This window comes from Phalangium opilio, unplaced genomic scaffold (genome assembly GCF_054372755.1).
Source record: "Phalangium opilio isolate 3A_F unplaced genomic scaffold, DU_Popi_V2 ptg000045l_1, whole genome shotgun sequence".
NCBI lineage: Eukaryota > Metazoa > Arthropoda > Arachnida > Opiliones > Phalangiidae > Phalangium > Phalangium opilio.
In genome coordinates this window covers 6,892,161-6,901,578 of record NW_028324168.1, presented here as the reverse complement: position 1 = coordinate 6,901,578, position 9,418 = coordinate 6,892,161, and the positions used below count along the sequence as shown (strand labels likewise).

General features: G+C 34.7%; 3 protein-coding genes and 1 long non-coding RNA gene across 6 annotated transcripts; 3 read left to right on the top strand and 1 right to left on the bottom strand.

Annotated features, from left to right (window-relative positions):
- Positions 1-271: 271 nt before the first annotated feature.
- Positions 272-4,460, top strand: LOC149677187 (uncharacterized). The gene is made up of 5 exons (XM_089838204.1): positions 272-432; positions 568-774; positions 844-1,296; positions 2,487-2,779; positions 3,644-4,460. Exons 2-5 carry the CDS (start codon positions 636-638, stop codon positions 3,740-3,742), a joined length of 984 nt encoding a protein of 327 aa, XP_089694330.1. The 5' UTR covers positions 272-432; positions 568-635; the 3' UTR covers positions 3,743-4,460.
- Positions 4,461-4,555: 95 nt separating this feature from the next.
- LOC149677186 (mitochondrial import inner membrane translocase subunit TIM14-like) lies at positions 4,556-6,951 on the top strand. Its single transcript, XM_089838208.1, has 5 exons — positions 4,556-4,708; positions 4,842-4,970; positions 5,046-5,128; positions 5,524-5,594; positions 6,796-6,951. The coding sequence occupies exons 1-5, from the start codon at positions 4,706-4,708 to the stop codon at positions 6,867-6,869; spliced, it is 360 nt and encodes a 119-aa protein (XP_089694334.1). The 5' UTR covers positions 4,556-4,705; the 3' UTR covers positions 6,870-6,951.
- Positions 6,938-8,636, bottom strand: CAHbeta (carbonic anhydrase beta). Of its 3 annotated transcripts, none has more exons than XM_089838205.1 (4): positions 8,128-8,636; positions 7,776-8,000; positions 7,463-7,693; positions 6,938-7,383 (listed from the first exon to the last, which is right to left on the bottom strand). In XM_089838205.1, exons 1-4 carry the CDS (start codon positions 8,230-8,232, stop codon positions 7,171-7,173), a joined length of 774 nt encoding a protein of 257 aa, XP_089694331.1. In that variant the 5' UTR covers positions 8,233-8,636; the 3' UTR covers positions 6,938-7,170. The 3 variants fall into 3 exon arrangements, with proteins under 3 accessions (XP_089694331.1, XP_089694333.1, XP_089694332.1); XM_089838207.1 differs by having other exon boundaries at positions 7,776-7,968; positions 8,128-8,635; XM_089838206.1 differs by having other exon boundaries at positions 8,094-8,634.
- On the top strand, positions 8,040-8,919 carry LOC149677184 (uncharacterized). Its single transcript, XR_016366588.1, has 2 exons — positions 8,040-8,093; positions 8,789-8,919. It is a non-coding gene; the product is annotated as an uncharacterized LOC149677184 (long non-coding RNA).
- Positions 8,920-9,418: the final 499 nt, after the last annotated feature.

Below are 9,418 nucleotides of genomic sequence, written 5' to 3'. Positions count from 1 at the left end.
AAATAAAAATTGTATAAAATGAAATATTGTTAAAAGCGCCATAATTTAATCAAATTTCTATTAACACATTAAAATGAAGCGAAAGTATTATTAACAAATAAGCCTATCTGGAAAAATTATAAACAAGTTGAATATTAAAAAAAACACTTCCTAGCTTATTTCTAGTCTTGTTTAATTTCTTTTTTTTTTCGTATGGTTCAGTGCACTGCACTACTACAATCGGTTTCGTAATGTACTAACTCTTACGGTCTAACTGCGCTATTGCACTGAACGCATATCGCTCAGTCAGTCTTCGTTCCTCGTCGTTTTGTTTATTATTAGACGGTACGGTTTGGTTTGTTGACTTTCATTGTTTTTACTTCTTAATTCTTCAATGATTAGTTCGGTTTCCATAATCTCGGATGTTATTTTATCCTGAATTACTAACTTAAAGTAAGTTCTAAATTATAAGCATATACTAACTGAAGTAAAATTAACGGAACGGTGCGTTCGTAACCCTTGGCTAATCCCATGCCTTAATGGCCAAGGCTTAAAGTGACAGGGCGTTTTTTTTTAACTGGTATTCAGCAAACTGACAACTGTCAATCATTAAATCAAAGTCAGCACGAATACAGGGCTTCCGATAATATCTATTTATGGCTCCTCCACCGTTTGCAATGCATAGTCCACCTCCACCACCGGGGTTACTTTTTCCCAACATGTTTCCGCCATTACCACCCCCACCTCCACCACCACCAAATTATTTGCTACGCAATTTGAGAAACAATGGATTTGGTAATATGATGATTATTATTTTTAGCAGCTGAATCAATAGTATAAAGTTATATTTAAAAATATTTTAAGCTTTCCCAGTTTTACCACGAATCCCTCGCGCCCAGCATAGTTGCAGACCTAAAAAGATTATCAACATCTGTGACCCTCAAACTGGTCAAGATATAACTGAAGAGATTTTAAGTTCCGTGAATAAAAAGAATGCCCCGGATAAGAGTTATCCCTTGAAGAAAGTCAGTCCTCCATTTCGCCCTCATAGAAGACCCCCTTTACCAGTGTCCAGTCCTTTGCCCATACCTTTGGGTTTCATCCGCAAGACACCACCACCACCACCACTTATCATGAAGTGTGTACCCGATCCGGAATTTTTGTGGCCAGAAGATGATATTCGTTGGCGTAATCCTAATGGGTTGAGTCCCTTCTTTGGGAGTTGCTCTTGGCCTCCAAACTCCGCTAATTTGCCAGATGAAGATGGTGCCATCCGAGAACCTCGTAAAAGATATCAGTCTGTCTCTGTTAATAAAAGTAAGTAAAAATCATGGTTACTCGGATGTTAAATCAACATTACAGGGTTCGTACACGACCTGGAAAACCTGGAAAAGTCAGAGAAGTTGAAAATGGGCCTAAAATGTCAGGGAAAAGTCAGGGAAATTAAAAATGGGCCTAAAATGTCAGGGAAGTTGAAAATGGGCCTAAAATGTCAGGGAAAAGTCAGGGAAGTTGGATATGGGCCTAAAATGTCAGGGAAAAGTCAGGGAAATTAAAAATGGGCCTAAAATGTCAGGGAAAAGTCAGGGAAGTTGAAAATGGGCCTAAAATGTCAGGGAAATTAAAAATGGACCTTAAAAGTCAGGGAAATGTCAGGGAAGTTGAAAATGGGCCTAAAATGTCAGGGAAAAGTCAGGGAAGTTGAAAATGGGCCTAAAATGTCAGGGAAATTAAAAATGGACCTTAAAAGTCAGGGAAGTTGAAAATGGGCCTAAAATGTCAGGGAAAAGTCAGGGAAGTTGAAAATGGGCCTAAAATGTCAGGGAAATTAAAAATGGACCTTAAAAGTCAGGGAAATGTCAGGGAAGTTGAAAATGGGCCTAAAATGTCAGGGAAAAGTCAGGGAAGTTGAAAATGGGCCTAAAATGTCAGGGAAATTAAAAATGGACCTTAAAAGTCAGGGAAATGTCAGGGAAGTTGAAAATGGGCCTAAAATGTCAGGGAAAAGTCAGGGAAGTTGAAAATGGGCCTAAAATGTCAGGGAAATGTCAGGGAAATTAAAAATGGACCTTAAAAGTCAGGGAAATGTCAGGGAAGTTGAAAATGGGCCTAAAATGTCAGGGAAAAGTCAGGGAAGTTGAAAATGGGCCTAAAATGTCAGGGAAATTAAAAATGGACCTTAAAAGTCAGGGAAATGTCAGGGAAAAATTTATTGGAGGGAAATTTAAAGTCTGGATAACAGTAGGGTGACCTTCTGAGACTTGAGCAGAGCACCAAATTTGCTTCGCTCGCTCTAGTTATTTACAACAATAATTCGTGCAAAAATGACTCTAGTGAATTTAGATTGGTTTTCATATATGTTCGCCATGTACATTATTGAAAATGGTCAGGGGAAATTTGTGGAATTTTGTCAGGGAAAACCTGGAAAAGTCAGCTAGGAATTTCATTCCAAAAATTTTGTACAAACCCTGCATTAATTTAAATAATTTATTGTTGTTTCCATACAGAAAACATCGTGAACTATAACAGAGACGTACTTCTCTCTTTACGTTATCATCCTTTGGCTTTGGAGAAACCAGCTGGTCTTCCTGATCTGGATGTTATTAAGAAGGAAGTTAAGCAGCCAGAAAAAACCTCCGAGAAGGTTTGTGACAATGGAGCTCAAACTGTCGTGGCTCGATCGGCATTCAAGTCTCAATCAAAAAATGCTATTGGCTTCAAAAAGGGATATTCAAATCATAAATTGAAACCATCAACGCTAAAAAAGGATAATATCAGCGGTGAAGAGATGAAATCCAAGGTGAGAGAAAGTTTCTTGTACCTGTCCTTTATGGCTCCCACCAGGTCCCTAAAAGTCCCTAAAGTCCCTATTTTCCTACAAGGTCCTTAATCTACCCTAAAATTGGTATTCGGTCCTTAAATCACCCTATTTTTATAAACCTCAGAAAAAGTATAAGGGTGACCTGAAAATGTCTTGTCTGAGATTTGACCAGAGCCCCAAATTTGCGGAGCTCGCTTCGCTCGCTCCGGTTATTTATGATTTACTTAATGTTAAATTTAAACAAATTAATTGGCTAATTTTTATAACAATAACAACTTTTGCAAAAATTATTCGACTGAATTTAGACTGGTTTTCATATATGTTTGTCATGTACGTTATTGCAAATGGTCAGAGAAATTTGTTCAAGTTAGTCAGCGAAAACCTGGAAAAGTCAGGGAATTTCATTCCAAAACTTTTGTACGAACCCTGTAAAGGGCCCAAATTCTAGTTCAGTGGATTTTTTAAAAAACAGTAAACATGATACGAAAATAGTTACTTCTAATCAAAAAAACCTTCCTTATTCATTAGAGCCAGTATCAAGTCTTACCTACCGCTCCCTTAGAATAAGAATATAAACAAAAGAAAGTCAGAAATAATATCATATTTTGTCGAAAAAATAGAAAAGAGTAATAGGTTCCTAACTGTTTGTGATATTTTCACAGAATAGATATCATTTGGTTTTACCAGTGGTCCTTTTTTGGTTCCTACTTTTAGAATTTAGGTCCCTATTTTACCCTATTTTTATCGTGAAAAGTCCCTTTTTCCCCTATTTATTTTTGAGGTTTTGGTGGGAGCCCTGTTTATTATTTAATTCAAAACTTAATTTAATGTAAAAACATTTAGGCTTTGAAGTCACCCGTTACTTTAGATAGAGGAGATGGTAAAGAAGTTGGGGAAGTTAACAATCTCATTGAAAAAATTTCTAATTTAGCTATTGGTTAAGCGCAAAAACAAAAAAACAAAAGATCTCCGTAGCTTTCTTCTTTCTTTTGGTGAAAATTTAAAATTTAAATTTTCTGAATTAAGCTCAAAAGATAATTAGAGAAAAAAGTACTAATACCAAAACAAACGTATAAAAATTCTCACTTAAATATTTATTACATTATATACTCATATTAATATATATATGTTGTGTTCGTTTTTACTTCCTTAAAAGCATTTAGGAAAGTTAATTGTGTTTGAACTTTTTGTTTTCGAGGTTTTTGTGTCACTCTTATAAAAATTTACGTTGTTGTTGTTGTTGTTTTCATAATCCTTTGTTCAAAAAAGTTAACAAACACTCAAAGCCAAACCTTTAGTTCCTCTATATTATTATAATAATAATATTATAAAAGAAATACTTATACATACAAAACAAAACAAGGAAAGGAAAACAACTTAAAACTAAGCCTTCCTAGTATTAAAAAATATAAAAAGGAAAAAAAATCCTTCTATTAGATTTAAGAAGAAAAAGGAAAAGTGTTTAAAGGATTTAGTTTCTCTGTTTAACGGGTTCAAATTCTTTTAAAACCCCCAAATATATCTTATTTTCTGTGATATATATGTATATATATACAAGAAGAAGATAATTTTCTACATTTAGTGCCAACATTTGTAAAAGTACTCCTATATTTTTTTTAAATGTTGAAAGGAAATAAAAATTCTTCGCTTGAAATCTCTATTTCTATTTCCAAGTGTTAACTTATTTTAGGCCAAGGCCTAGTTTCCAGCGGCATTTGTTAGGAAAGCACGTGGCGTAGGAAACTCCTTTTAAATCGCCCGCGAATTGCTCTGATTGGCTAATATGGATTTCACGTGACGCGATCGTCTGAATGATGAAACAATCATTTTTCTCTTCGCTTCGAATGTTCTCGTCGGAAATTTTCAAATAATCAAGATAAACCTAGGAAAATCAAGTTAAATATCATGGTAATTATTAATTTTAAGTTCAATATTAGTTATTAATGTAGTCGTAATCTAATTTCGTAGTAATGTATCTGGTTTTTTCGTTAAGCCTTGGCCATTTTAATGCTTGGATTTAACTTTATTTTAATTTAACCAGACTTCGGGAGTCATTATCGCTGGGTTGGCGCTTGCCGCTGTTGGATTCACCGGAAGGTACATTGCAAAATCATCGAGAATATTATCCGAAACGCTTCAACAACAATTAAAGTCTTTACCTAATGCTGCGGTAATTATAAAATTTCCTCCTCATTACCCTACCCTAAAAATTTAATTTTCTCACGAAATCTATAATTACGTGTAGAGTTTTGCTAATAGTAAATATTACAAAGGAGGTTTTGATCCCAAAATGACGAAAAGGGAAGCGTCTTTAATTTTAGGTGTTAGGTAAAACAATTTTGAATTTTTAAATAGGGACTTGACACTACTATAGAGTAATGGCAGTACTAGGTATGCAAACGTCATCATACCCTTCAATCTCTTAGCTAAGTGTCATCCCCCCCTACCAGGCGCGTACAGTATCCCCTCTTACAAAAGCGCGCCTAGAGGGAGGGATACACAGTCTACTCCCCCCTCTAAGGACACTACTCTATGGTCAAGCTACCTTCCACTAGTGCTAAATAACATACCAGGAGGAGGGGCTTATCTAGCTTTCATTCTGTTAAAAAAAACATACCATAATGGCGCTGGGGGCGGAGTTAAGCTTGAATTGCCAAGTCCCTATTATTTGTAATTAGAATTTGGGGTTTGAATTAATTTAAGAAGTTTCTTTTAATGATTAGCCCATCTGCTAGTAAATTGAAAATTAAGGAAGCCCATAGAAGAATTATGATACTTAATCATCCTGATAAAGGTTAGAACTTTTTTTTTAACAATTAATTAGTCCAAAAGTTGAATTGGAAATCTCAAACCATGGAATAATTATTAAACCTATTTTTAAAAAAAAAAAAATATAGCTAATCATGAATCTAAATAACTATGAATATACAGCTCTATCATATGCCCCTTCTATCCTGTCGATTTGGTTTGGGTGTTACCCTCCTAGCTTTGACGCGTTTTGCGTAGCTCTAATAGCCAATCACGAGACAAGAGGAAGTGACGTTTCGAATTTACACACCCCCGGACTCCCCCTCCCTTCCCCCGCTCCTAACACTAGCAGACACGTGACTGATGTCTCCTTTCGCTAAGCCCCGCCCAAACCTTATCGAGAGGTTAGACAGCCTAACGCAGCTGTATATTCATGATTCATGATCTAATTACTTCCCATCAAGGATGAAAAGGGGAGAGAAATCGGTGGGCTAACTGAGGCACAACTCAGGTTGGGTGGGACGCCAAAATATGGGGGAGAAATAGTCGGGTTAGAGATAGACCAATCACAATTGAGTCCGACTATTCCTCCCCCTTTTTTTGGAGTCCCACCCAACCTGAGGTATGCCATAGTTAGCGCTCTGATTTCTCGTAGATTAATCCTCGTTTCCCATGATTGAGTTTTATCATATTTCCCTTAAAGGGAGGGTGAAGTAGAAAATCAAGTGATTTTTTATCGATTCTTCTACTAATTATAAGACCAATCTGCATAGTGAAACATTCAGGAAATTTTAAAATTCAAATTAGGTTCAGATTTTTAAGGGTAATATTAAAAAAGGACTGGCGACCAATCGCGTAACGCCCTGCCTTTTTATTAACAAAATTCTCGTTGCACGCTCCATGTCTCGCGCCACGATCGTCACGTCGCGCGCGAATTTTATCAAATCTGGTGATAAATTTCATTCAACACGGAACGTGCCACGAGAATTTTGTTAAGAGGAAGGCAGGGCGTTACGCGATTGGTCGGCAGTCCTTGTTTATTATTACCCTTAATATCTGAACCTAATTTGAATTTTAAAATCATTCGGAATCTGTATTTCCTGAATGTTTCACTATGCAGACTGTTCTTATAATTAATAGAAGAATCGATAAAAAATCACTTGATTTTCCACTTCACCCTCCCTTTAATCAACTTATGGATGGCAATAAATAATTTCTCTGATAATTTTATTTCTCATTGAAATTAGGTGGTTCACCGTATATTGCCTCTAAAATCAATGAAGCGAAAGATTTATTAGAAAGTAACAAACCTGGAAATTAAAAATACTGAAATTTATAGTTTTTATTGAAAATTATTCATGTAATTCTTAATTAAAATAAAGACAAATATTTAAGAAAAATAAGCTTTAATCAATCAACATAGTTATTTATTTTATTTTTATATACTATATGGAATGCTAATAAACAAACACGCGACGCATTACAATATATTTGAAGAATAAAAAACGTAATGTAATATAATATAATACTCTCTAGTAGAAAAATATACAAGAAAAATAATTCTCGCGTAGTTTTAGGCCAAATTAATTAATTTAATTTAAATTAATTCCCATTTATTTTTTTTAATGTTGAGATTGTTGGGCAACTTCTTCCAAGAGACTATCTAACGTATCACCTTTAATTTCTACGAATCTTTTTCGTTTGCGACTAAAATAATAAATATCTCCCGTATAAATATCAAACCAAAGCGCGTGTAAATGCAAATTTCCTTTCTCTATTCTAGGACGTAAAAATTCGTAGGACGCCACGTTTTGAAGCTGTTGTAAACAGTTCACCTGAGATGGGTATTTTAAGCAAAATTATTGGTTAGATTTAAGTTAAGTTTTAGTAATTAATTAGTTTCCCTTAATTAACCTGAGATAGTTTATCCTCAATCGCGAATTTATTATCAGGATCAATGTAGGCCACGAATCTTTTATTTGGCATTTCCGCTTCAAAATGTAAAGGTTTATCGTAACCATTTTTTTCCAAATCACGAAAATGGTCTAAAGAAGTTGACCCGTGTCGTCGCATCCACGCTTGTAAAGGTCCCAATTCTTTAATTGGTCTATCATCGTCTTTAATTTTGTATAGTGTATTAATTGCCTTAAATGTAATTAATTAATTGAATTTAACTTAATGAAGAGACGTAGTTCGTTCCTTTTACAGGTGTTAAATAAAATTTAACCTTGCAATCAGAATGTCCACAAATGACTACGTGACTAACGTCATTGGTTACGCAGCCCAATTCAAGCACAGCTGGCTCCGTTGTGGCCTGATGCGCGTCATATAAGCAAGAATGAGGAACTAAATTGCCAGCGCTACGAACAATCAACATATCTCCTACGCAAGTTTGCGTGAATCTGGTAGGTAACATGCGACTGTCCACGCAAGTAAAAAATACCGCTGTTGGCTATGTATTAAATATGAATTACGTTTTTAATTTTATGAAGAAAAAAAAGGGAGACGACGCGGCAATTGGAAATGGACCAATTAAAAATCTTACGTAAGTTTTTTAATTTGTCCATGGATTGGCTTACTGTTGGATGATCTTGTACTCGTCGAAATTGCGCAACCATTTCTGATCTTTGAGTTATTCGGTATTTTATAATACCCCTAAGAACCTTTTCAAATCCCAGAGGCATAACTTAACTAACTTAAATTAGGGATAGGTGTACACTATTGTTTACTCTTAAAGCGGCTAATTCATAGCCCACTCGATCACGCGCAACACGACGCAAGCTATAGAAGCTCTTCAAAGAATTCCATTTACATTCATAAGCACGACTTTTGTTTTGAAGAAAATTTAAAGGAACCCAAAATTAAAATTAAGTTCTACGGGAGGAGGTAGCTTTTTTGGCGAGATCCTTTGTGTTATTCAACCAAATGACCTGAAATTTTAATGGGACGTGTGTTTTGACGTGCTTTATTATACTAAAAAGGATTCAAGCTTCTAGAACGGATAGGTTTTTTTTCATAAAAATAATTTTTCAAAGTCAAAATGGTGGCTTCAGTGCTAAAACTGCATCAGGGATAGATTTAATTTAATTTTAGAAGCAGGAATGGAGAACGGTTAGTATTTACTTCAGTCCGACTCATAGCCCAGTATAGAGCCCCTCCATCCAATACGAGGGGTCCGACATTGGAAATTCTAAGCCGATTAAAATATGTTAATAATAGAACTTTTCTTATTAATTTCAGTACCTGGAATCAACGCTCAGAAGTTACGCGTTTATAAAAATATTTTCATTATGAATCTTTTTAATAAAATCTAATGTATCAATGGAATGTATTTCAAAATAAAAACTTGCATTAATATTTATAAAATATTATTTGATAGAATTAATTCTATTTATAAGCTTACTAATTATATAAGCAGAATTATATATATTACTTATTTTGGAAAAAATAACATCGGAACATTTGGAAAAAGGTTACTAAACCGAATCACATACGCGATAAATGGTTCCCTCATTTTTAATAAATCCAAATGTATCATATGGAATATATTTCGAAATAAAATATTGCATTAATATATAAGTCTGCGTGATAAATTTACTTTTACTTGTAAGCCTACTAATTATAGTTAATGGCTAAGGTATAGAAACTTGATTCATACCCTCTGAATTAGAGTGTGCTTTCTCAACATAGAAGAGTCGAATATGTTGACACGACACACTCTTTATAAACAGTCTGAATAAATGACTTTAACCAATGAAAAATTTGAATACAGTTTCAAAGTTAAAATGAATGATTTTATTCCAAGTGCATTGGACTGAAGCCACGCAACACGGCACAAAGTAATGGTCAACCTATGACGTCAGGTCACGT

Bases quoted from the DNA above. Each gene is read 5' to 3' on its own strand.
- LOC149677187 (XM_089838204.1), top strand. From the start codon at position 636: ATGGCTCCTCCACCGTTTGCAATGCATAGTCCACCTCCACCACCGGGG. The intron at 775-843 runs GTAATATGATGA...AAATATTTTAAG, and splicing joins TTTGAGAAACAATGGATTTG to CTTTCCCAGTTTTACCACGA. The intron at 1,297-2,486 runs GTAAGTAAAAAT...GTTTCCATACAG, and splicing joins GTCTGTCTCTGTTAATAAAA to AAAACATCGTGAACTATAAC.
- LOC149677186 (XM_089838208.1), top strand. The intron at 5,129-5,523 runs GTAAAACAATTT...TTTAATGATTAG, and splicing joins TCTTTAATTTTAGGTGTTAG to CCCATCTGCTAGTAAATTGA. The intron at 5,595-6,795 runs GTTAGAACTTTT...CATTGAAATTAG, and splicing joins ACTTAATCATCCTGATAAAG to GTGGTTCACCGTATATTGCC.
- CAHbeta (XM_089838205.1), bottom strand. From the start codon at position 8,232: ATGCCTCTGGGATTTGAAAAGGTTCTTAGGGGTATTATAAAATACCGA. The intron at 8,001-8,127 runs GTAAGCCAATCC...TTTAATACATAG, and splicing joins GAGTACAAGATCATCCAACA to CCAACAGCGGTATTTTTTAC. The intron at 7,384-7,462 runs GTTAATTAAGGG...TACCCATCTCAG, and splicing joins TTGAGGATAAACTATCTCAG to GTGAACTGTTTACAACAGCT.